The sequence below is a fragment of the Papio anubis genome, chromosome 5, assembly GCF_008728515.1.
Source record: "Papio anubis isolate 15944 chromosome 5, Panubis1.0, whole genome shotgun sequence".
Classification (NCBI taxonomy): domain Eukaryota; kingdom Metazoa; phylum Chordata; class Mammalia; order Primates; family Cercopithecidae; genus Papio; species Papio anubis.
Window position 1 is genome coordinate 68,008,024 of NC_044980.1, and position 27,639 is coordinate 68,035,662.

Below are 27,639 nucleotides of genomic sequence, written 5' to 3' on the forward strand. Positions count from 1 at the left end.
GTGTCCAGCTTTATTTACCTTGGATGGTGCTGAGTAAAATTACTCCCCTACCCCATTCCCTGCAGCAAAGGGTGGCCAGGGGACACTCACCTGACCACTGAGACATACGCTGAGTTTCTGGGAAGACATTTTTCTCTTGCCCTCCTGCACTCCTCCCTCACACCTTCTTTTCTGATGGCACAGGGACAGGAAGCCTAGAAACGCAGCAGCCATCTGGAAATATGAGGTCACAAGCATGAGGAAGACATAGCAGGTAGCCGACTGCCTCCTGAAATTCTGCTAAGATGCTTCTCGGGCAATTCAGTCACAACATGCCCAAAAAGGAACTCTAGGTCTTTCCATTTCTACCTCTGGAATTTCCAATTTTGATAAATAGCATCGCCACCCATGTGTTGCTATTGTCAGAAACTTGGTGGATACCACTGACTGACTCTTCTCACTCCCAGTCTCCACAATTCTGCCTACCAAATATCTCCTCGCAGGCTCCTTGCATTCATTTTTTTTTTAATTGTGGCACAGGGGGAAGGGGCGGCAGGCACCATGTCTGGCCGCAAAGGTGGCAAGAAGAAGCCACTGAAACAGCCTAAGAAGCAGGCCAAGGAGATGGACGAGGAAGATAAGGCTTTCAAGCAGAAACAAAAAGAGGAGCAGAAGAAACTCGAGGAGCTAAAAGCAAAGGCCGTGGGGAAGGGGCCCTTGGCCACAGGTGGAATTAAGAAATCTGGCAAAAAGTAAGCTGTTCCTTGTGCCTGAGGAGATGGTGACCCTTTATTTCATCCTTATTTAAATGTCTATATTCCCTGCCATGACATCTTTTGCCACCTAAAGCTGGAATTAAGTGTTGTCTTGGAGCTGTTGTACATTTAAGAATAAACTTTTATAAAAAAAAAAATCTTAAAAAGAAACTGTGGCACAATACACATACAATTTACCATTTTAACCATCTTATTAAATTCTTTTTTTTTCTTGAGACAGGGTGTTACTCTGTCACTCAGGGTGGAGTGCAGCGGCACAATCTCGGCTCACTGCAACCTCTGCCTCCTGGGTTCAAGTGACTCTCCTGCCTCAGCCTCCCAATCTTTTTAATTTTATTTTTTGTCGAGATGGGATTACAGGCGTGAGCTGCCACACTTGGTCATTTTAACCATTTTGAAGTATACAGTTCAGTGGGGTTTAACACATTCACAATGTCGTGCAAACATCACCATTATCTAGTTCTAGAATCTTTTCATCACCCCAAAAGAAAGTCCCATATTCATTAAGCAGCACTTCCTATTCCTCCCTTCCTCCAGCTCAAGGCACTAATTTGCTTTGTGTCTCTAGATTTGCCTATTCTGGATATTTCATAAAAATGAAACCATATAATATGTGGCATTTGTGTCTAACTTCTTTCATTCAGGATGTTTGCAAGGTTCATCCATGTTGTAGCATGTATCAGTACTATTCTTTTTGTGGCCAAATAATATTCCATTGTATGGATATACCACATTTTGCTTATGTATTCATCAGTTGAGGGACATTTGGGTTGTTTCTATCTTTTAGCTATTGTGAATAATGTTGCTACGAGCATTTGTGTATATGTTTTTGTTTGATCATCTCTTTTAAATTTGCAGGGTTATATACTTGAGAGGAATTGCTGGGTCATATGGTAATCTGTGTTTAACTTATTGAAGAACAATCAACAATTTTCCACAGCAGCTACATAATTTTACGTTTCCACCAGCAATGTATGAGGGTTCCAATTTTTCTGCATCCTCACTACACTTACTATTTTCTGGTATTGTTTTTAATTATAGTCACCCTAGTGGGCATGAAGTGGTATCTCACTGTGGTTCTAAGTTATATTTCCCTCCTGACCCATGATGTTCAGCATCTTATCATTTCCTTTGTTGGCCACTGTATACACTTTTTCTTTGGAGAAAAGTCTATTCGAGCCCTTTGTCCATTTTTATTTATTTTTAGTTTTTTGAGACAGGGCTCTGTCACCCAGGTTGGAGTGTAGTGGTATGATCATAGCTCATTGCAGCCTCAACCTCCTGGGCTCAAGCGATCCTCCCACCTCAGCTTCCCAAGTCGGTAGGGCTACAAGTGAATGCCACCATGCACAGCTAATTTTTAAATTTTTTGTAGAGATAGGGTCTAACTCTGTTGCCCAGGCCTGTCTTGAACTTCTGGCCTCAACAATCCTCCTGCCTCAGCCTCTCAAAATGCTGGGATTGCAGGTATGAGCCACCACACCCAGCTGCACATTTTACTTACTTTTTAAAAAAATGGCACCTCACTCTGTCACCCAGGTTGGAGAGCAGTGGCATGATCCTGGCTCACTGCAACCTCCACCTGCCAGGTTCAAGCAATTCTCCTGCCTAAGCCTCCCAAGTAGCTGTGATTACAGGCGTATGCCACCATGCCTGGCTAATTTTTGTATTTTTAGTACAGACAGCGTTTTACCATGTTGGCCAGGCTGGTCTTGAACTCCTGACCTCAAATGATCCGCCCACCTCAGCCTCCCAAGGCTGAGGATTACAGGTGTGAGCCACCACGTCCAGCCTCCACCTGCACATTTAAAATGGAATTGTTTGGTTTTTAGTTGTAAGCGTCCTTTATATATTCTGGATATTAGACCCTTATCAGATGTGTGATTTGGTGAATATTTTCTCTGTTCTGTGAATTGTCTTTTCAGTCTCTTGGTAGTATCCTTTGATGCTACAGGGGCCAAGGGAAAATTTCCCCTTTGCCCTCTGAAGGTCTGCTGAAAAATCACCTGAAAAAAGGCAGATTAATAGGGGAAAATGATATGCAAACTTATTAGCCTGCATGGGAAAAAACCATAGAATGATTGCCCAACCCCACAATGGGGCACAGATAGTTACATTCCCTTCTTCTTAGTGGGGAAGGGAGACAAAGAATCGTGGATAATTTTAGTGGGGATAGTAACGGATTTTTAGGGGAATTCAATGGGCTTGAAGAACAAAGTCTGTTTGAAGGACAAAGTCTGCTGAACCCACAGAGCCCAGAGCCGACAATGGTTTGTGACAAAAGTCTGTCCAGGTGTGTTAACAGATTTCAGTCTTTCTGTGATATGAGTTCAGTTAATGAAAACCCAAGGAAGGGACCAGAAGTAATTACTTTCTTCTTCTTCTTTTTTTAGAAGTAGTTAGCATTTAAGGAACCTCCCTCCATGTGGCTTCAAGCCACCAGGACACAGGACCCCTGACTCCCTTAAATCTTCTCCTCAACTCTTCTGCTGAAGAATTTGGCCTTCACGATGACAGGCTGCTTTGGGAGTTTTTCCTTTCCCAGAACTTTGCAGGAGCCCGATCGCACCACATCAATGATGGGTGCAGCCCCAGTCTAGTTTTTAGCAGCAGTCACCCGTGTCTGCTCACTGACCTAAGTCCACAGTTTGTCAAGGTTGACAGGTGGGCAGAAGCTCTGGTTCCTCTTTAAGTGGTAATGCCCCATACCGACTTTCCCAAAGTAGCCTGGCTGGTATTTGTCAAAGCTGAGCCTGTGGTGATGCAGACCACCAGCATTACCATGGCCTCTGGGGTGCTTCTGGTGCTTCCCTGTGCAGCCGTGGCCGTGGCTCACGTGGCCCCGAAGTTGCCGGGTCTTCCTCAGTCTGGATGGCATGTTGGCGGCCTAGATGAAAGAGCAATTGCTTTCTTCCTTGGTGAGTCCAGGTTTTAGGCAGATTTGAGAACTTAGAGAACTTCATCCTGAGCTTAGGGAGAGACAAAGGATGGAGAGGCAGGAGGCGGGGGAAGGTCACAGAGACCTGGAGGCTTCTTGCTCAGTTCAGCAGGTCAAAGCGCCATATTTTGGGGTATCGGTTTTTGAGCCCCAACAATGTATAAAAGTTTTTCACTTTGTTGAAGTCCAATTCATCTTTTTCTTCTGGTGCTTGTGCTCTAAGTGTCTTACATCTACTTTTGAGTGTTTTATTCCATGCACAGAGCACAAGGATATTTTAAATACCTAAATCTGATAATGACTCCCTTGCTTCACACCTTCAATAGTTTCCCACTGTATTTAAGATAAAGTTCAAAATCCTCGCTATGGACTACAAGACTATGCATGATTTGGTCCCTGTCCTCCTTTTGGCCTCATTTTTCCTTATTTTTCCTCACCTTTTCTGCCTTCAGTTTCTCAGGTATACCAGGCTCTCTTAAATCCCAGGAACTTCTCACTTGCCATGGTCCCTGCCTGCAATGGTCATCTTCCTCTCTTCTCTACTTCACTAATTCTAATACATTCATTATTTTAAGTGTCACCTCCATGGGAAAGCCTTCCTTAACCCTCTGCTCCAAACTTATTGCCAGCTGGCGAAAGGTGGAATTTTGCAAGCCGATTGTTAAACATTGCATTATAAATTAAGTGGCATACATTTACAATTAAGTTATAATAAAAACAAATGCAATAAACACTCAAAACTTTTCATGTTCTAATTATTTTATTACATTCTACATTTATGCTCCTGAGGTCACAATGGAAATAGAATGGAATGTGTGGTGGAAATAGAATGGAGTGGCCTGCTACTGTGTGTGCATCCTGTGCTAGCTAACCCTGCTGTGGTGGCAGGAGAGCTTGACATCAGCCACGGTGGGAGTATTTGAGCAAAGACTACAAATCAGGCTGGCTTAGTGAGGCTTTTTGGAAAGCAGGGGTTAACATTTACACTGCCAGTCAGATTTCCCATCACATGCAGACATGGCATCTTGAACTTGTCTACTGTGGTCCTTTCCATGGATATAATCTTTCAATTTATTATTTGAAATAGTATATTTAATGTCCGTGTTTCTCACAAGAATGTGAACTCTGGGAGGGAGTGGGGTACATATTGTTCCCTATTGATATCTGTATCTCTAGCACCTAGCACAGTTCTTGGCACTTGATACATACTTAATCATTTGTTGACAGAATGTCAATAAGACCCAAGAAGCAAAGTCCAACGTTTTAAATATAGATGGGTCGATGGCAGGGATTCATCTTGGAAAGTATAAAATTTTCCATTTCATTCATTGGCTACCTTGAGGGTTTAAATATTGATGATCATTTGATTATATTCAAAGCTTACCAGGTTTAAACATTTCTTTGATGCCTTTTTAATTGGAATGATAGCTAGTGATGGCCAAAGGTGACTTGACCTTGGCTACGTATTAGTTTCCTACGGCTGCCATAATAAAGTAAGCCACCCAAACTGGGTAGTTGAAGACAACAGGGACACATTCTGTCACAGCTCTGGAGGCTAAGAGTCTCAAAAATCAAGGTGTTCACAAGGCCATGCTCCCTCTGAGACTCTGGATAGACTCCTCCCCTGCCTCTTCCTAGCTTCTGGTGGTGGCCAGCAGTCCTTGGCATTCCTTGGCTTACAGCCGCATCACTCTAGTCTCTATTTCCATCTTCACAGTGTCTCCTTCTCTTGTATTTTATCAACATCTTCTTATAAAGACACCAGTCATATTGGATTAAAAGTTCACACTACTCCAGCAGGACCTCATCATAATTCATTACATCCAATTACCCTATTTCCAAATAAGGTCACATGGGGTCAGGATTTCAAGATTGCTTTTTTGGGGGACATAATTCAACCCATAATACCCTACAAGTGGCCCGTTTCATATAGTGCATGCCCGGCACATTACAACCAACCGGGCCAGGCAGGTGCCCGCTCATCTGCACAGCTTCACGTAATTTGTCTATAAGGCTGTTTATTTCCTCTAGCTCCAGACCTTGCCTTAGTTATGAGTGGGGAGTATCTCAGAACCCCAAAATGACCTCAAGCCCAAATATAATCATTATATTTGTTTTGTTTGAAATAAAACAACCCACAAACCATAACTGCCAGGGATTGGAACCTGGCATAAAAGCACAAAGACATACTTTTAGCCCCAGGCTGGGATACCTGAGAAAAGGGAGCAACATTTGGGCCAATTCTATATAAGCATTGAAATGCCAGAAGTGATCACTACCCTCAGGACACCACCAGTGAAAGAGGTGGTGAAGGTAGAGCTAGGCCCAGCCCAGCCCTTCTGGGTCATTTCCCTATAAAAGCAGGTTACGTTTCTACATCCTTCTGGGGACATTTATTTTCAGTAAGAATTGGTATAGACAATATTTGTCAAGCTAGAAAGATCCAGAGATGTTATCCAAATCACCCCTTTATTCTACAAAACCCAGAAGGCCAGAGAGGGGGCCTGTCTTGCCCAGGGTCATCAGGTTAGAGAGTGGCAATGCCCAGGCTAGAACCCAGGTGGTCTCCATCCCGGGTACGTGCTTAATCCACTGCTTTGCCAGTAGCTTTGTGGTGTGAAGTCCATGGCTGCAATGACCAACAGCTTTTCCCTTGGTTCAAACGTAAGGTTAAAAACCCAAGGGAAGAGTATTGAGAGTGAACCAGTACAGATACGCTTCTGACATCCAGGAAACGACAGGCCTACTATGACTTCCTAATGAGAAGACAGAAAGTTACATATTCTTTTTCTTTTTTTTTTCTGGTCAATACAACATAGTAGGATTGCTACCACTAGAAGCATTATGGGAGAACAAAACACATGAGTATTAATGAGGCAGGTTTAACTCTTACTAACAAAATACTATCTTTATATATATATATATATATATATAAAATAATCTTTGCAATCAATTCTAAAAGCACTAGATTTGGAGTTCTGCAATCCAATTTCATTTTATTTAGAGAATTAAAATTGTGAAATATGAGCAGGAAAACCATTATTATCTGCTGTAATTGTACTCTTATATCCCGGAGACCACCACAGCTCTCATTCTGCATTCCTGTGAAGGTAACTGAGCTAAAAGTGATTACCATTGTTAAACTAAATTTGGCCTGAGAAAAGCCACCATACTGGCATATTTGAGTCCTTACATAACAACTGCAACCAAACTTAGTATGTAATAAACTGAAAACCCAGCTTAGGAGTATGCTTTTGTAACAGCTGGCTGAGTCTCGGCCAATCACAGCAGCCATGCTTCAGTACCTCACTTCCATTTCCTGTACATCGCATTTCTGTTTCTGTTTATAAGTGTTATTCGATCAGAGTATTAAACTCCGTCGGAGCCCCAGTTTCTCTGAAACTGTTCTGGTGCTGAGAACTTCCTGATTCATGTTTTGCCCAATTAAACTCTACTAAATGTAATTTGTCAAATGTTTCTCTTTTAACATAATTATTAAGTGCTCTGATTTTTTAAAAAGGCTCTGGAAAATTTCTGGTTAAATGTGGCAGATTAGACACTTACTTGTATCTCCACTGTCTCATGAAATCCCACTAAAGTGATAGTAAAGGGGGAAAGAAGGCAAACCGCAAGTTCTAAGGGATTGGAAATGGAGACAACTGAGACAAAAAAAAATCAACAGAAAAAAAATTGGGAGCTGGAAAGAGAAGAATGTGCATGTCCGACTGATTTATCAAACCAAAGGAAACAGAACCCCAAGCCTGCCGTAGGAGAAGGCAGCAAGAAGGTGACTCACTCTGCCAAACATGGCAGAACCCGGGACTCTGAAAGCAGGGGTGCAGAGAAGGGCTGAAAACAAGACAGCTTAAATAAATGGGAGCAGCAAGACTCCCAGATTTCCTCCTTGACCTATACAACAGATGATGCCCTCTCCCCAATCCTGGCAGGAGACTGGAGGTTCACTCTGTGGACAAACCAAATCAGAGAAGACTTAGGGATCCAAGCCAGGCCTGAGACACCCTATTGAAACTGGGTGAAAGTCTACCTACCAAATGAAGAGATTTCATCCTCCTCCTCCTACTGCACCCTCGGAACACCAGCAGCCAGGCATATAAAATCCATGCAGGAGATGAGGGAATTTGACTTTGGAGCCTCTGACCAGTCCAAGTTAGATCCCAACAAGTGGGTAGTTGGGTGTGGGGTGGTGTTCTACTGTGAAGAGACTGGGCCTTGCCTCATCTCTTAAAGATGGTTCTCAAACTCAGCTCAAACATTAGAATCACCTGGAAAGCTTTAACATGTGCTAATGCCTGGAGATTCTGACTAAATTAGTCAGACGTACAGCCCCAACTCAGCAGTTTTAAATGTTCCCCAGGTGATTTCAATGTACAACTAAGCCTGAGAAACTCTACTTTAATAAAACCTATCCCTCAACACCTTCTTGTAAGTGCCTCATTCCTGATCTTTTCAAAGAACCAACTTTTAGTTTGATTGATTTGCTCTATTCTTTGTCCATTTTCTATTTCATTGATTTCTGATCTTATTTCCTTTCTTCTGCTTACTTTGGGTTTAATTTGCCCTTCTTTTTCTAGTTTCTTAAGGTGGAAACTTAGAACACTAATTTTTGACCCTTTTTGTTTTCTAAAAGCAGCATTTAATGCCAAAAATTATCTTAAATCACTGAGATAGCTGCATCCCACAAATGTAATTATGTGGGGCTTTCACTTTTGTTCGGTTCAAAATATTTTCTAATTTCTCTCGTGATTTTCTTCCTTGGCTTATGGGTTATTTAGAAGTATGTTTGCTTAATTTCCAAGTATTTGGGGTTTTTCCAGGTATCTTTCTGTTATTGGTTTTAAGTTTAATTGTGTTGTGGTCAGATAATATGCTTTGTATAATTTTGATCTTTTTTATGTATTAAGACTTGTTTTATGGCTCAGAATATGTTCTACTTTGGTGAATGTTTTATGTTCACTTAAAAAGAATGTGTATTCTGTTGTTGGGTGGAATGTTCTATAGTTGTCAATTAGTCAAATCAGTTGAGAGTGTTATACAAATTGCCTATATCCTTATTTTTTTTTTGGCATGTTAGTATTGTCATAAATTTTACTTTACAGGTATTTTAAACTCTGCAATACTTCTTTTTTTAAAATGTAACTAATTATATTCAAAATAAAATTTAAAATAAGAAAAAAGTCTTCTATAATTACCTACATATTTATAATTTTCAGCATTCTTCATTCCTTTTTGTACATTTTATTTTCATTTATTTATTTATTTTAGAGACAGGGTCTTACTCTGTCATCTGGGCTGGAGTGTAGTGGTGCAATCATAGCTCACAGTAACACTGAACTCCTGGATTCAAAGGAGCCTCCTGCATTAGCCTCCTAAATAGTTAGGACTACAGGTGCATGCCACCATGCCTCGCTAATTTTTAAATTTTTTGTAGAGATGGGATCTGGCTATGTTGCCAGGCTGGTCTTGAATTCATGACCTCAAGCAATCCTCCCTCCTCAGCCTCCCAAAGTTCTGGGATTAGAGACATGAGCCACCATGCTTGGCCGGCATTCTTCATCCTTACGTGTAAATTCAAATTTCCATTTGGTATCAATTTATTTCCTCTTGAAGAACTTCCTTTAACATTGTTTTGTATTGCAGGCCCGCTGGCAATGAATTCTCTCTGCTTTTGGTTGTTTAAAAAAGCTATATGAGCAGCCAACAAACATGAAAAAATGGTCATCATCACTAATCATCAGAGAAATGAAAATCAAAACCACAGTGAGGTACCACCTCACACCAGTCAGAATGGCCATTATTATTATTGTTATTTTTATTATACTTTAAGTTCTAGGGTACATGTGCACAACGTGCAGGTTTGTTACATATGTATACATGTGCCATGTTGGTGTGCTGCACCCATTAACTCGTCAGCACCCTTCAACTCGTCATTTACATCAGGTATAACTCCCAATGCCCTCCCTCCCTTCTCCACCCTCCCCGCTCCCCACAATAGGACACGGTGTGTGATGTTCCCCTTCCCATGTCCGAGTGATCTCAACGTTCAATTCCCACCTATGAGTGAGAACATGCAGTGTTTGGTTTTCTGTTCTTGCAATAGTTTGCTGAGAATGATGATTTCCAACTGCATCCATGTCCCTACAAAGACACGAACTCATCCTTTTTTCATGGCTGCATAGTATTCCATGGTGTATATGTGCCACATTTTCTTAATCCAGTCTGTCACTGATGGACATTTGGGTTGATTCCAAGTCTTTGCTATTGTGAATAGTGAGAATGGCCATTATTAAAAAGCCAGAAAATAACAGTTGCTGGCCAGGCTGTGGAGAAAAGGGAATACTCATACACTGTTGGTGGGAATGTAAATTAGTGCGCCACTGTGGAAAGCAGTTTGGAGATTTCTCAAAGGACTTAGAACTACCATTTGACACAGCAATCTCATTACTGAGTATATGCCCAAAGGAAAATAAATCATTCCACAAAAAAAAAAAAAAAAAAAAAAAAAAAAAAACCACATGCATTCGTATGTTCATCACAGTTCTATTCACAATAGCAAAGACATGGAACCAACCTAGGTGTCCATCAATGATAGAATGGATAAAGAAAACGAGGTGCATAAACACCAGGGAATACTACACAGTCACAAAAAAGAACAAAACCATGTCCTTTGCAGCAACATGGATGCAGCTGGAGGCCATTAACCTAAGAGAATTAACACAGGGACAGAAAACCAAATATTGCAGGTTCTCACTTATAACTGGGAGCTTAACATTGACTACACACGGACATAATGGAAACGATAGACGCTAGGGACTACTAGAGTGGGGAGGGAGGGGGATGTGGACTGAAAAACCACCCGTTGGGTACTATGGCCACTAACCTAGGTTACTTTGAAGATACACTTCAGCGTCTTATGAATTGTGTAGTTTCTATTGAGGTCTACTTTGTTTGTTTGTTTGTTTGTTTTCCTGAGACAGAGTCTCACTTTGTCATCTGGGCTGGAGTGCAGTGGCGCAATCTCAGCTCACTGCAACCTCTGCCTTCTGGGTTCAAGCAATTGTCCTGCTTCAGCCTCCCTAGTACCTGGGATTACAGGCACGTGCCACCACAACCAGCTAATTTTTTGTTGTTGTTATTGTATTTTTAGTAGAGACAGGGTTTCACCATGTTGACCAGGCTGGTCTCGAACTGGCTGGTCTTGAACTCCTGACCTTGTGATCCACCCACCTTGGCCTCCCAAAGTACTGGGATTACAGGTGTGAGCCACCGTGCCCGGCCGAGGTCTACTTTAATTTTTATCTTCAGTTTCTGAATGTAAATTTCCCCCCTCTGATTGCTTTTGTGATTTTTCTCTTTATTATTGATTTTTGGCCATTTGTGATTTTCTTTTTTTTTTCTGAGACGGAGTCTCGCTCTGTCACCCAGGCTGGAGTGCAGTGGCCGGATCTCAGCTCACTGCAAGCTCCGCCTCCCGGGTTCACGCCATTCTCCTGCCTCAGCCTCCCGAGTAGCTGGGACTACAGGCGCCCGCCACCTCGCCCAGCTAGTTCTTTGTATTTTTTAGTAGAGACGGGGTTTCACCGGGTTAGCCAGGATGGTCTCGATCTCCTGACCTCGTGATCCGCCTGTCTCGGCCTCCCAAAGTGCTGGGATTACAGGCTTGAGCCACCGCGCCCGGCTTGTGATTTTCTTAATGTTTCTTCTACTTGCAATTGAGATTCTTGGATCTGTGTATTCATAGTTTTAATCAAATTGGGGACTTTAAAAAAAGCCATTCTTTTCTCAAATATTTTTCTGTACTCCACACACCCCGCCCCTGCCATTACATGTATGTTAGAAAGCTTGCTATTTTCACACAGTTTATTGGGGCTCTATTCAATGTTTTCTGTCTTTTTGTCTCTCTGTGTTTCATTTTAGGTAGTTTCTATTGCTATATCATCAAGTTTACAGATCTTTTCTTCTGCATTATCTAATCAGTGAATCTTATCCAGTACACTTCTCATTTCAGATATGGAACAAAATATATATGATTTGATTTTCTTACAGCAGTTTTAGGTTTACAGCAATATTAAAAGGAAGGTACAAAGACTTCTCATATACCCCCAACCCCACACTTGCACAGTCTCCCCTATTATCAACATTCCCCACAGAATGGGGCATTTGTTGCAATTGATGAACCAACATTGGCACTTCATAATCACCCCAAATCCATAGTTTTTCTTGGGTTCACTCTTGGAGTTGCATATTCTGTGGATTTGGACAAATGTATGATGTGTTCCACCATTATAGTATCATACAGTGTACAGTTGTCTCTTGGTATACGTGGGGGATTGATTCCAGGACTGTCTGCATGTAACCAAACCCACACTTACTCCAATCCCACAGTCAGCCCTGCAGAACCCACATATATGAAAAGTTGGCAGTCCATATACTTAGGCTTTGCATCCCACAAGTACTGTATTTTCAATCTATGCATATTGTTGAAAAGAATATCCATGTATATCAATCCCTCATTGTTAAAGGGCCAACTATAGTTTTACTTCACTAAAAATCCTCTGGGCTCCACCTATTTGTCCCTCCCTCCCCACTAGCCCCTGGCAACCACTGATCTTTTTCGTGTCTCCATAGTTTTGCCTTTTCCAACATGTCATTTAGTTCGTAACACACAGTATGTAGCCTTTTCAGGTTGGCTTCTTTCATTTAGTAATATACATCTAAGATTCTTCCATATCTTTTCATGGCTTGATAGCTCATTTCTTTTTAGCACTGAATAATACTCCATTGTCTGGATATACCACAGTTGATTCATTCACACACCGCAGGACATCTTGGTTGCTTCCAGGTTTTGGCATTTGTGAATAAAGCTGCTATAAACATCCACGTGCAGTTTTTCACATGGATATACATTTTTAGCTTCTTTGGGTAGATACCAAAGAATACAATGCTGGATCATATGGTAAGAGTATTTTTAGTTTTGTAGGAAACTGCTAAACTGTCTTTTAACGTGGCTGGACCATGTTGCACTCCCATTAGCATTGCAGCAACGAATAAGAGTTCCTGTTGCTCCACACCCTTGCCAGCATATGGTGTTGTCAGTGTTCCGGATTTTGGCCATTCTAGTAGATATGTAGTGCATTTCCCCTTTGACAGATGATGTAGAGCATCTTTTTATATGCTTATTTTCCATCTACATATCTTCTTTGGTGAGGTGTATGTCAAGGTCGTTGGCCCATTTTTAAAATTGGGTTGTTTGTTTTCATATTGTTGAGCTCTTTGTGTATTTTGGATAAGAGTCCATTAGCAGAGGTGTCTTTTGGAAATATTTTGTCCCAGTCTGTGGTTTGTTTTCTCCTTCTCTTGACATTTTCTTTCATAGAGCAGAAGTTATAAATTTTAATGAAATCCAGCTTATCAATTATTTCTGTCATGGATCATGCCGTTGATGTTGTATCTAAGAGGTCACTGCCATACCCAAGGTTATCTCGATTTTCTCCTGTAAGTTTATATAGTTTTGTGTTTTATATTTAGATCTAGGATCATTTTTAGTTAATTTTGTGAAGAATGTAAGGTTTATGTCTAGATATATGTTTTTGCATGTGGCTGTCTAGCTGTTTCAGCACCATTTGTTGAAGAGACTATCTTTGCTCTATTCTGTTGCTTTTCTCATTTGCCAGAGATCAGTATACTATATTTATGTGAGTATTTCTGGGCTCTCAATTCTGTTCTATTTGATCTATTTGTCTATCCTTCTGCCAACACCATACTAACTTTATTATAACTTCATAGTAAGGTTTGAAGTCAGGTAGTGTCAGTCCTTCACCTTTGTTCATCTCTTTCAATATTGTGTGGCTATTCTGGGTCTTTTGCATCTCTGTATAAATCTTAAAATGAGTTTGTTGATATCTGCAAAATAACTTGCTAGGATTTTGATTGGGATTGCATTGGACATATAGATTAAGTTGGGAAGAACTGACATCTGGACAATATTGGGTCTTCTGGTACATTAATATGGAATATCTTTTATTTAGTTTGCCTGTAAAGAATTAGTATAATTTCTTCCTTAAATATTTGGTAGAGGTCATCAGTGAATCCATCTGAGCATAGTGCTTTCCATTTTAGAAGGTTGTTAATTGATTCAATTTCTTTAATAGATATAGGACTATTTATATTATCTATTTCTTCTTGTGTGAGATTTGGCAGATTGTGTCTTTCAAGGAATTACTTCATCTAATCTACGTTATCAAGTTTGTGGGCTTAGAGTTGCTCATTGTATTCCTTCATTATCCATTTGTTTGTTTGTTTGAGACAGAGTCTCACTCTGTTGCCCAGGCTGGAGTGCAGTGGCGTGATCTTGGCTCACTGCAACCTCTGCCTCCCAGGTTCAGCTGATTCTTGTGACTTAGCCTCCCAGGTAGCTGGGAAAAGGTGTGCACCACCACACCTGGCTAATTTTGTATTTTTAGCGATTCTTATGCCTCATCCTCCCAAGTAGTTGGGATTACAGGCATGTGCTACCACACTGGCTAATTTTTGTATTTTTAGTAGAAATGAGGTTTCATCATGTTGGCTAGGCTGGTCTCGAACTCCTGACCTCAGATGATCCACCCGCCTTGGCCTCCCAAAGTGTTGGGATTACAGGCATGAGCCACTGTGCCCAGCCTAACAAATTTAAAATAATAGAATTTACACCAATGCCTGATTTCAGATCACAATGTTAAACTAAAAATCAGTAACAGAAAATTAACTGGAAAATCCCAAAATACATGGAAATTAAACAACACACTTCTAAATAACACGTGTCAAAGAAAGCTCAAGAAAAAATTAAAAATTTGTGAACCAAATGAAAATGAAGACACAACTTATCAGAATTTATGTGCTACAGAAAAAGCAGTGCGTTGAGGGAAATGTATAGCATTGAATGCATATATTAGAAAAGAAGAAAGATCTAAAATCAGTAATTTAAGTTTCCACCTTAGGAAACTAGAAAAAGTAAAGTAAATCCAAAGAAATAATAAGAATTAGAGCAGAAATCAATGAAATTGAAAACAGAAAATCAGTAGAGAAGATCAATTAAATTAAAAGCTGGTTCTTTGTAACGATCAATAAATTTGATAAGCCTCTAGCCAAGCTGACTAAGAAAAAGAGAGGACATGCATTACTAACACCAGAAATGGAAGAGGGAAGGGACATCACTATAGATCCCACGGACATTAAAAGGATAATGAAGGGCTGGGCGCAGTGGCTCACACCCGTAATCCCAGTACTTCCATATATCTGTATATCTGTATATCTATATATGCTATTAGTTCTGTCCCTCTAAGAGAACCCTGACTAATACAGTGACAGAGTGAGACTCAATCTCAAAAAAAAATTACTAGAGTATGTTTTACGGATCAGAACATAGCCTGTCTTGGTGAATGTTCTATGTAAGCTTGAGAAGAAAGTATATCCTGCTGTTGTTGGATGAAATAGTCAATTACATCTAGTTGATTGATAGCATTATAGATATATAACAGAGTTCAACTATATCTCAACTGATTTTTTTTTCCTTCTGGATCTGTCCATTGCTGATAGAAGGGTGTTGAAGTCTCCAACTATGATAGTGGGTCCATCAATTTCTCATTGCAGTTCTCAGTTTTTGCCTCATGTAGCTTGATGCTCTGTTGTTAGGTATGTACATGTCAAGGATTGTTATGTCTTCTTGGGGAACTGACCCCTTTATCATTTTGCCCTTCTTAATCCCCAATAATTTTTCTTACTTTGAAGTCTGTTTTGTCTGAAATTAATATAGCTACTCTTCCCTTCTTTTGATTAGTGTTAACATCATATGCTATTTTCCATTCATTTAAATTTAGTGTGTATGTGCTATTATATTTAAAGCAGTTTTCTTATAGATAACATAGAGTTGGGTCTTGTTTTTTTGATGAACTTTGACAATCTGTCTTTTAATTGGTGTATTTAGACTACTGGTTTTCAAAGTAATTGTTGAAATAGTTGGATTAATATCTACCATATTTGTTATTATTTTCTATTTGTTGCCCTTGTTCTTTTTTTCTGTTTTTGCCTTCTATTCTTTTTCTGCCTTTTGTGATTTTATTGTATTTTATTTATCTTCTTTATTACTTCTTGCAGAGCAGAGCTAACTGACAGGCATGACCCATAGTGAAGTCAGTCCTTTTGTGATTTTATTTTATTATTTATTTATTATTGAGACAGCATCTCACTCTGTTGCCTAGGCTGGAGTGCAGTGGTGTGATCTCAGCTCACTGCAACCTCCGCCTCCCCGGTTCAAGCAATTCTCCTGTCTCAGCCTCCTGAGTAGCTGGGATTACAGGTGAGTACCACCATTTCTGGCTGATGTTTGTATTTTTAGTAGAGATGAGGTTTTGCCACGTTGACCAGGCTGGACTTGAACTCCTGACCTCAAGTGATTCAGCTGCCTTGGCCTCCCAAAGTGCTGGGATTATAGGCATGAGCTACTGTGCCTGGCCCTTCATATGATTTTAATTGGACATTTATATTATTCTATTTTCTCTCCCTTTTTTGGCATTTAGTTACACTTATTTATTTACTTTTTCTAGTGGTTACCCTGGAGTTTGCAAAAAGGATTTACAATGAATCCAAGTCTGCTTTCAAATAACACTACGCAGGTAGCATGAGTACCTTTCAATAACAAAATATAGAATGAGCATCCCAAATCCAAAAATCCGAAACCGGAAATGCCCCAAAATCTAAAACTTTTTGAACACTGACATGGCACGCAAAGGAAATGCTCATGGGGGCATTTTGGACTTTGGATTTTCATATTTGGGATGCTGAACCAGTAAGTATAAGGCAAACATTTCAAAATCTGAAGAAAATCTGAAATCCAAAACACTTCTGTTCTCAAGCATTTTGGATAAGGCATACTCAAACTGTAATCCTATTTCTTCCCTCCTGTCCCTTGTATCTTTGCTGTCATTCATTTTACTTACATATAAGCAAGTATATACACATAAGATACATACATAAGAATAGCAATTGAATACATTGTTGCTACTATATTTTGAACAAACTGTTATCTGTTAGAAAGATGTAATTGAGTTTTTCTCAGTTCCTCTCCCCAGTTAGATGGAACAGGATGGCTACAGTGGGCCAGAGTTGAGTCTTTCCCTTCTCCAAGGTCAGTTAGGCTCCGAAAGAACCCCAGCATATAAGGATCTGGATAAATAGTTTCTCCTGAGGGCAGGCGTTGTTAAGAAGAAAATGCTTTGGCATATTTCAAAATAGTTCCTTTTCCTCTCGGCTTGCCAGAATCATAAGGGACTTTTTTTCTCCAGTATTTACCGCTGGAACATGGTCAAGCTCCTGGAGGGAAAACTCACAAAAGTGTGGCTACTTCCCTATGACTGGGTCCTCCTGGAGTTTTTTTTTTTTTTTTTTTTTTTTTTTTTTTTTTTTTTTTTTTGAGACAGAGTCTGGCTTTGTCGCCCAGGCTGCAGTGCAGTGGTGCAATCTCGGCTCACTGCAAGCTCCGCCTCCTGGGTTTACGCCATTCTCCTGCCCCAGCCTCCCGAGTAGCTGGGACTACAGGCGCCCGCCACCACGCCGGGCTAATTTTTTGTATTTAGTAGAGACGGGGTTTCGCTTTATTAGCCAGGATGGTCTCGATCTCCTGACCTCGTGATCCGCCCGCCTCGGCCTCCCAAAGTGCTGGAATTACAGGCGTGAGCCACCGCGCCCGGCCCCCTCCTGGAGTTTTTAACGTTCAGACTTGTCCATGCCGAGCCTCCAGAAATTCATCAATTATAGTTCAGGTTTTCCCTCCTAAGACCGGTGCCTGCAGCAGTTTCTGCTCTTGAGTCTCTGCCCAGTAAGCTGTGACTCCTTCCGGTGGCCTCTGTGTCTTTCCAGTCTTGAGGACAGTGGTTTGCCCTGTGTCCTCCCCTCTCCTACAGATCCTACAGGTGAAAAACCTACAGGTTTTTGTTAGGATGGAGCGGCAACTTCCAAGCTCTGTACATGCGGAATGGAAACTGGAAGTCTCCATTTCAGATACTTTTCATCCCTAAAAATCTCCCATTTGATTTTTTGTACCTTCCATTTCACTTCTCATTATGTCCATGTCCTTGGGCATAGAAAGCACATTTATAACAGCTGCTTTCATGTTCTTGCATCATCATTATCAATTCTTTTCTGTTTTTAATGACGTATTTTTCATTTAGTCATAGGCCTCACATTCCTTCTTCTGCACATGGCTCATGACTTTTGACTGAATGCCAAACACGGTGAATTTTATATTGTCAAGTGCTGAACTTTGAATTCCTTTAAAGAGTATTGAACTTTTCCTGGCAGGCAGTTTCAGTTACTTCTAGATTAGTTTTATCCTTTTGAGCTTTTAAGGTAGTTCTAGAGTCTATCACCCTAAAGCAATTTAGCTCTACTTTTAAGTCCCAGCCCTCCTGGGGTCTTGGGTATTCATAAGACCTCTCTACTCTAACTGGCGGGAGCCTGAATGGTTTTCAGTGCTATGTGATATCTGAGATTATTTGTCTCAAAGCTCCTTGAAGGTTTCCTTCTTGGAGGTTGTTTCCTTCTTGGAGGTTGTTCTTGTCCAGCCTAGTGGAACTTCACCATATACATAAACAGATTGGTCTTCAGCCTAAATCTCAAGAGAGTCCCCATGTAGATTTCCAGAGTTCAGTGAAATTCCTGTCTTTTAGGTATTCTGCCCTGAAAAATTTAGCCACTTTGACCTCTCCAAACTACAGTCTCTGTTTAGATTTCCCCTCTGTATCAGTCTGTTTTGTATTGCTATAAAAGAATACCTGAGACTGAGTAATTTATTAAGAAAGAGATGTATTTGGCTTAGAGTTCTGCAGACTGTATAAGAAGCATGGCGCCAACATCTACTCAGTTTCTAGTGAGTCCTCAGGAAGCTTTTATTCTTGGCAGAAGACAAAGAGGGAGCAAATGTGTCACATGGTGACAGAGAGAGCAAGAATGAGGGGAGAGATTCCAGGTTCCTTTAACCCACTAGCTCTCAGCATGAACTAATAGACTAAGAACTCGCTCATCACCAAAGGGATGGTACCAAGCCATTCATGAAGGATCCTCCACTAATGACCCAAACAACTCCTGCTAGGCCCTATCTCCAACACTGGGGATCACATTTAAACATGGGATTTTGAGGGCACAAATATCCAAACCACATTGCCCTCTGTGAACCTCAGTCTAGGCATTATCTCCAGGCAGAGGCCTACGTAGTGGAAAGCTCCCCTCACTTGCTCCCCTTTTCTCCATGATCACAGCCCTATGCTTCCCACTGGCCTATATCCAAAAAAAGTTTCTTCTGTTTTTTTCTTTCAGTTTTCTAATTGTTTATGGTGAGACGGTACTTCTGTGTCATCTTACTTTCTTATCACTGGGAGAACAAGTACCTGTCTCATTCTTTCCAGCAATGGATTACCAGATTGTGGGAGCCTCCAAAAGGAAACATAGAGACTAAAACAAAGGTGGAAAAGGAACCAAACAAAATAGATAATATAGGGAATAGAAGAAAACATTTTAAAATTTATTATTAAAATTTTCACAAACTGAAGAGAAAACACTGCATACATGAAAGAAAAACAAGATATCATAATTTTCTTTTTACATGCAGAGGATAAGAACGTTTTTTAAATTTAAAATGTTAGAAGAAATTTAAATCTCAATAGAAGGTATCAAATGTACAATTAAAGAAAATTTTCAGGCAGTTGAACAAAAAGACAAACAGAGAAAATATAAAAGAGACAAAACTATTACAGTATTCGTTGAGAGCCCAAATTTTCAATTAAAAGGGTCTCTAGGAAAAGAGAATAGAAAAAAAATGAAGGGCAGAAACTATGTAAAAAGAAAAAAAATTATCAGACTGAGCCTCAGGGGCATCTAGATTTAAAAGGACCACTGACTGCCCAGCTCAATGAATTTTAAAAAGATCTACACTAAGGTATACCACGATAAAGGTCTAGGACATCTGAGAAAAAAAAGAAGACTTCAAAAGCATACAATGGATCAGAAATCAGAATGGCATAGCAACACAGGACACTAGAGGACCATGTCCCAATGCCCACAACCTCTAAGAGGACAATTTTCACCCATAATTTTATACCCAGACAAACTATCAACCAAATACGAGGATATAATGAAGACAATTTCAAACACGCAGGGTAACAAAAATTTTACCTTCTATTCCTTCTTTCTCATGAAGGAACAGGAGAATGTGCTCCATCAATTAGGCTGAAACACCCAGAGGAAGACACAGGATCCAGAAAACCAGAAACCTCTAGCAGGAGATTGTGGGAAGACCCAAAATAATGCGGAAGGGAAGCTCTGGGGTTACAGCTGTGCAGCAAGCCCAGGAACAATCAGTGTAGAATGACTCCGAGGGGATGATTTCAAAAATAAAATATACAAACTGTATTTTATTGTGTTGCAAGGAGTTTTGTTTAGCATGTTATTTAGAATTATGAAGGCAGATATAAAAAATCATGAAAAGGGCTGAAAATAGTTTCTTCTGGGTAGTGAGAACTGGAGATCAGGAAGGCTGGGGGGAGGTGAGCATATTTTTTGCTTCAGCTGTGTGCTTTTTGAGTTTTAAATCTTTATTCATGTATTATTTTGGTCTTTTTTTTTTTTTTTTTTTTTTTTCTCTTTTTTGAGACAAGGTCTGGCTCTACCAGGCTGAAGTGCAGTGGCATGATCTTGGCTCACTGCAACCTCCACTTCCTGGGCTCAAGCCATCCTCCTCCCACCTCAGCCTCCCAAGTAGCTGGGACTACAGGCATACACCACCATGCCTGGCTAAGTTTTGTATTTTTGCAGAGATGGAGTTTCACTATGTTGTTCAGGCTGGTCTTGAATTCGTGAGCTCAAGCGATCTGCCCGCCTTGGCCTCCCAAAGTGCTGGGATTACTGGTGTGAACCACCATGCCTGACCAATAAATTTTTTAAAATTGAAAGGTAAGAGCAAGAAATCTTTATTTTAAATAAATGTTTATTTTTTTGTATTCCTTAAAAACAAAGCAAAAATCACAAGTTTAATATTAATCCTTTGAAACATTATACACCAAACAAAGCTACCTTACTCATGCAGCAAGCTGGTCTAAGTTCTCTTCTGTTTGCCAGATGATTCTCAATAATTTCTGCAAACAGATTCCTCTTCAACAGATTATATGCAAGAGGTAAAAGCTGGCCAGCAATTTTATGAAAATAATGTGAGTCATAGCAAAAGAGGTCCATTTTCTCAACTGAAGCCCCATGCCATAATCAGATTCATTAGCAAACTGCACAAAAGTCATCATTTCCTGAATGGGAGCAAAAGCTTTTAGTCTCTCCTCGTCACTTATAGCCTCAATTATTTTCCTGCAAATTCTCTTGAGGTCAGTGGTAAGAGGCCTAGAAATCCAAGTTTGCATATACCGAAGACATTCCTTGCACAAATTCTTTCCTGATCTCCTAAAGGACACAAGTATAACTGTTATGTGAGGTCAGACCTCATGGGGCTTTGACTCCATGGGCACAGTAGTTTAGGGCCTGGTCTTTTAGCCCTGCAGATCTGCCCCATTGACAGCCTAATGTCAAGTGATGCTGGACTGCTGAAAACTGTAGTACCCTATGTGAATTTATGAGACTGTACTGGAAAGTCAATTTAGTCATTTACAGTGAGAAATATAACTGTCAAGAATGATTGGAAATTCTTGTTAGTAAGTCTGCACATTCTTTCCTTAATAGGGGAGCATAGTTGAGACAATCTAATTACATTTAGGAGTTTGCTTAATAAAAAAGGAATGAAATGGAAGAAGAGCATCACAGAGTCCTCAGAAATATTTTAAGCAGACCATGGTAGCCTGATGAGCCACCTTTCTCCTTTAGTAGCTATCAAAGATCAGCCATCTTTTTCTGTAAAGGATTGGATAGCCTATATTTTCAGATTTTGCAAGCCATCTCTGTTGGAACTGCTCACCTCTGCAGTTGCAGAGAGGCATGGGTGATAGGTAAACGAGTCAGCGTGGCTGCATTCTTACAGGATGCCCTCTGGATATCATGCAGACTACAGCTCCGTGGGGGTGACCAGATCTCTCCTCTACACAGTCTGAAGATGATACATTCTTACTCTCAGACCCACTTTCTTCATTTCAGTAAGCTTTTGTAATGCCTTTAAGCTCTTAGACAAGAGAAAAATTGATGTGATTTTAGTTCTGAGTATCTGAGTTAGGTAAAGGAAAATATCTTAAAGTCCATAGTTAACTGGCTTCCAAATCACCCTGTATGGAAAGTTATTTGGGAGATTTTTTTTTTTTTTTTTTTTAGACAGAGTCTCACTCTGTCACCCAGGCTGGAGTGCAGTGGTGCAATCTTGGCTCACTGCAACCTCTGCCTCCCGGGTTCAAATCATTCTCCTGCCTCAGCCTCCTGAGTAGCTGGGACTACAGGTGCACGCTGCCACACCCAGCTAATTTTTTGTATTTTAGTAGAGATGGGGTTTCAATGTGTTGCCTAGACTGGTCGTGGACTCCTTAGCTCAGGCAATCTGCCCACCTCGGCCTCCCAAAGGGCTGGGATTACAGGTGAAGGGGTGGCCTGCCCCTCCACACCTGTGGGCATTTCTCATTAGGTGGAACGAGAGACTTAACAAAAGAAATGAGACACAGAGACAAAGTATAGAGAAAGAAAAAGTGGGCCCAGGGGACCAGCACTCAGCATACAGAGGACCCACACCGGCACCGGCACCGGTCTCTGAGTTCCCTCAGTATTTATTGATGATTATCTTTACCATCTTAGAAAAAGGGAAGTGGCAGGATAATAGGATCATCGTAGGGAGAAGGTCAGCAGTAAGACATATAAATAAAGATCTCTGTGACATAAGTTTAAGGAAAAGTGCTGTGCCTTGATATGCATATGTAAACATCTCCATAAACCTTTTTAGTGCATAAAGAGCAGCATTGCCGCTAGCACATCTCACCTTTCGCCCTAAGGCGGTTTTCTCCTTTCTCAGTAAACAGAACACACAGATGTTATACCGAGATGTTCCATTGCCCAGGGACAAGCAGGAGACAGATGCTTTTCTCTATCTCAATTGCCAAGAGGCCTTCTTTCCTCTAATACTAGTCCTCCTCAGCACAGACCCTTAACAGGTGTCAGGCTGGAGACGATTAGGTCTTTCCCTTCCCATGAGGCCATATTTCAGACTATCACATGGGGTGAAACCTTGGACAATACCTAGCTTTCCTAGGCAGAGGTCCCTGTGACCTTTGGCAGTGTACGTGTCCCTGGGTACTTGAGATTAAGAGAATGGTGATGACTTTTCACAAGCATCCTGCCTTCAGGCACTTGTTTACCAAAGCACACCCTGCACAGCCCAAAATCCATTAAACCTTGAGTCACCACAGCACATGTCTCTTGCAAGGACACGGTTGGGGGTAGGGTCACAGATTAACAGCATCTCAAATATGGAACAAAATGGAGTCTCTTATGTCTACTTCCTTCTATACAGACACAGTAACAGTCTGATCTTTCTTTTCCCCACAACAGGCATGAGCCATCACACCCTGGGAGATTTTTTTCATAGAGGCAATGGGCATACAAATGATGAATATAAGTTCTTGTGTCTTGTTAGAGAGTAGCATTCTTCCCTCCTTCATCCTTCTTCCCTCCTTCATTTCCTTTCTTTCTTCCCGAATGGTCTCCTTCTTAAGCCTCTGAATTTCCAGTCATCATTGTTAATGTCTTGTTTGTCTTTACCCTAAATGTTTTACAGACCTTTTGAGATACATTATTACAAGCATCTGGTGTACCCAGCTTTCCTTTGAAAAGTGGTTACAGCGTTTGTTATCACTGGGAGAGAAAGGCTGCCCGTGTCAACTATGCACTTGTGTTGGGCTGGGAGGTACAATTGGGGAGCTGCCTAGCAGAGATAAATAATGTAGGCTCCATCTGTAGGGAATGCATGCTGTCTACCCTGAGGATGTCTGTACCAACAGTTACCAAAATGCTTCCCAGACCCTGCTTCAACCCCATTAGAGGGCAAGACGCAGTTTCAATATGATAAAGTGAAATATTTTCCTTACCCCCTAGTGTCACAGAGCCCCAAATCCAAGACAAAGCAGATTTTTAGAGAAATACCATATGGTCAGATCGTTCAGGAATGGTAATTGCTCCTTTTTCTAACCCCCAGGAGTCCCCAGTATTGATTCCATAAACAGCTTCCTTGGGATTTTATCCTGGGATTTCCCAGGATATGTTTTTAAACTGCTTACTCCCTTTTACAAATTCATGTCATATTGATCCAGAGGACTGGCTTCTTATAGATACCCAGCCCCAGTGAGAGTCACAAATCTGAAGGGGATTGAGACCACTCATGTGTTCATTGATGGGCCGGGTGCTCTGAACAAACGAAGTTTATTCACTGAAAAATATATATTTTGGCCGGGTGCAGTGGCTCACGCCTATAATCCCAGCACTTTGAGAGGCTGAGGTGGGTGGATCACGAGATCAAGAGATGGAGACCATCCTGGCCAACATGATGAAACCTCATCTCTACTAAAAACACAAAAATTAGCTGGCCTTGGTGGTGTGAGCCTATAGTCCCAGCTACTTGGGAGGCTGAGGCAGGAGAATGGCGTGAACCCGGGAGGCGGAGTTTGCAGTGAGCCGAGATCACACCACTGCACTCCAGCCTGGCGACAGAGCAAGACTCTGTCTCAAAAAAAAAAAAATATATATATATATATATATATAAACATATATATATATGTTTTATACCTGCTATGTGCCAGGCATTGTTCTAAGTGGTAGGAACCCTGCTGTTAATGAAACAGCATGTTTTGCTTTAATGAAGCTTACGTTATGTGAGGTGGGGAATGAGTAATGATACAAAACAAATAAATATAAAATGAGTCAAGTAGTGATACAAGCTATGAAGAAAAATACAGCAGGACAAAGCAGGTAGAGACCATTAGAGGTAGGAGGGGTTTCTAGTTACTTAGCAGGGTGATCGGGGAAGGCTTCTCAGATATGGTGATACTTGTGCAGAGACTTCAATGTAGTGAGAGAAGAAGCCATGTGGGTGCAATGTGGATACAGGGTGAAGAGAGGCCTGGGCAGAGGAATCAGCGACCACAAAGCCCCTAAGGGCTGATCTGTCTCAATTGTACCCGCAGGATTTTAATTTATGGTGACTGAGTGACAACCTGGAGAGGCTAATGCCATTGAAAGAAGAATTTATTACTTATAGTTTCTGAGAGGAGGGGGCAGGCCAGGCCACACTGGGCCACATGGGGAAACAATAGGTGTGGTCAGGAGGCAGGAGCAAGGGGAAAGCATGGTTTAGAGCCTTTATTGGCATTTTTGCAAGTAAGACAAGGAAGGGCAGGGGAGATTGCTTAGGAATGGCTAGTTTAAATAATGTCACTGAGCTTTGGGCTGTCGGGGTTGTCTTTAGTTGTCTGGAACCTGGCTCTGGGTGATTTAAAGCAGGGGAAATCCTAGTGTGGTTTGTACAAGTTAGATAAGAAGGTGGTTCAGAGTATGGGATCTGGATCACAGGGAAAATGGAAACAACTTTGGCCATTAGTCTGACACTGGTAGACAAATATGGAATTTAAGAAAGCACAGTAAGAATGTGATCGTGTAGGGCATTCCAGATCTTGTCAGAATTCCTACTGTGTACAAGCTGGATATGCCTGGAAGGGCAGGAATACTTCGCTCACCACTGACCAGGCCACCAACCACAGTGAGGAGAGTGACAGCCATGCAGGGGAGTGCCAACTGCTGGTGCTCAGTTTCTGTTAAAATTCCTACCTACTTCCTGACTTCTGTTACGCTCTATCCCTGTGGTAATTTGTACAAGTAATTATAAGTTTTATCTAATTTTGGCCTCCTTTAACATGCTTTGCCTTTTAATTTATATCCTATATATGTTATTGTTCCAACAAAAATAGTAGTGGGACTTGCACCAGTGAACTTTCTAGAAAAAGATGTCTGTTGATCAAGATGTCAGGAGGAGCCTATTAACTTTGTTTTGTCATTAATCTTTCATTTCATGGAAGAATGTTTCATGAGATTGTTGCTTACTCATGCACAAGGACAATTTGAGGTTCTTTTTGTATACTTACAGATGCTTTCTTAAAAATTGAAGAGGCTATCTCATAGCCTAGCTGTCTTTGTATTCACTTCTTTTCACTACAATTGAAAACTACAGCAATTACTTAATCCAGGGAACTGGGACAGCAAGAACTAATGTTTGAATCATAGAAAATGAAAATGTTGCTTCCCACTTGTTGCATTCTAACTTATTTAGTCTGGAAGCTAAAATGGCAAAATAAACAATGTTTTCCAGGAGCTGTCTCAGTTGAGATGACAAGGAAATGTCAGTTGTAGATTTAGTCACAGAAAGACCAGAATTTCAGTCATTCAGCAAATATTTATTGGGCATTTGCTGTGTACCTGGCACACACAGGATATAGTGCTGACTAAAACAAACTTTGTCCTTGCCCTCATGAAATGGAAGTCTAGTGAGGGTGACTGACATTTTAAAAAACAAAACAAAACACCTAAGTGCATATATAATTACAAATTGGGATAAGTGTCATAAAAGTAAAGCAAAGAGAGGGAAATATAATTTAGACCATAGAGGAGATAGCTAAGGAGATGTCTTTGAAGACATGTTTTTTGAACTGAGCTTAAAAGATGAATAGGAATTTCCAGTTACCTATTGTTGCATAATAAACTATCCCAAACTTAGTGGCATAAAACAGTACCATTTTATTATGCTAAAACATTCTTTAGGTCAGAATTTCAGTGAGGCATGGTGGAAATAGCATATCTCTGCTCTATAATGTTTAGAGTCTTAGCCAGGAAGACTTGAATGTCTAGGGGTAATGCAAACAGCTGGGGCTGGGATCATCTCCAGGCTTCCTCACTCATATTTTAGGCGGTATAGTTAGGCTAAATAGTGACTCCAAAATAATACGTTCAACTCCTTTTTTTTTTTTAGATGGAGTTTTGCTCTTGTTGCCCAGGCTGGAGTGCAACGGCGCGATCTCGGCTCACTGCAACCTCTGCTTCCCAGGTTCGAGCAATTCTCCTGCCTCAGCCTCCCCAGTAGCTAGGATTACAGGCATGCACCACCACACCCGGCTAATTTTGTATTTTTAGTAGAGATGGGGTTTCTCCATGTTGGTCAAGCTGGTCTCGAACTCCCGACCTCAGGTGATCTGCCTGCCTCGGCCTCCCAAAGTGCTGGGATTATAGGCGTGAGCCACCATGCCCTGCCATTCAACTCCTAATCTCTGGTACCTGTCAATGTGAAATACTTACTTGGAAAAAGGGTCTTTGCAGATGTAATCAAATTAACATTCTCAAGATCATCTTGTATTGATGGTGGGCCCTAAATCCAATAACTGTTGTCCTTAAGAGAAAAGAGAAGGATATTTGAGTAGAGGAGAAACGTGGAAGAGAAGGCAATGTGGAGACAGAGGTGGAGGTGGAGATTGAAGTGATATGTCTATAAGCCAAGTGTGGGGGAGGAAACACCTCTTCTACTCTCTTAGGTTCAGTAGCTGGGGTCTGCAAATCAAACTTGGAGAAGACAAGTTAACATGAGAAAAAAAACACAGAGTTTACTTATATGTACTACATGCATGCATGAAGGAGAACTCAGTGATAAATAACTCAAAAGGGGTGGTTAGAATTTCAGGCTTATATACCATTACCATCTAAGCAAACAGCAATGGGTTTATGGAGAAGTGACAAGACAGGAAAAGGGAGTTGGGCTTCTAGGGTCAGTAATTTGTGGGAAGGTAAATATATGGAGGAAACTTACGGAAGGTAAAGTTAGTTTGCGCGGACAGAACTCCGGCTGATGTTCTGTCCCCAGGGATAACGGTTGTTCTCCTGATATGGCAGTGG

At 40.9% G+C, this 27,639-nt stretch overlaps 1 protein-coding gene and 1 pseudogene across 1 annotated transcript; one reads left to right on the forward strand and one right to left on the reverse strand.

The window, feature by feature from the left end:
• Positions 1-500: 500 nt before the first annotated feature.
• Positions 501-892, forward strand: LOC116274913 (translation machinery-associated protein 7). Its single transcript, XM_031666226.1, has one exon. It carries the CDS (start codon positions 541-543, stop codon positions 733-735), a length of 195 nt encoding a protein of 64 aa, XP_031522086.1. The 5' UTR covers positions 501-540; the 3' UTR covers positions 736-892.
• Positions 893-2,493: 1,601 nt separating this feature from the next.
• Positions 2,494-8,883, reverse strand: LOC116274914 (annotated as a pseudogene).
• Between the last annotated feature and the right edge of the window lie 18,756 nt (positions 8,884-27,639).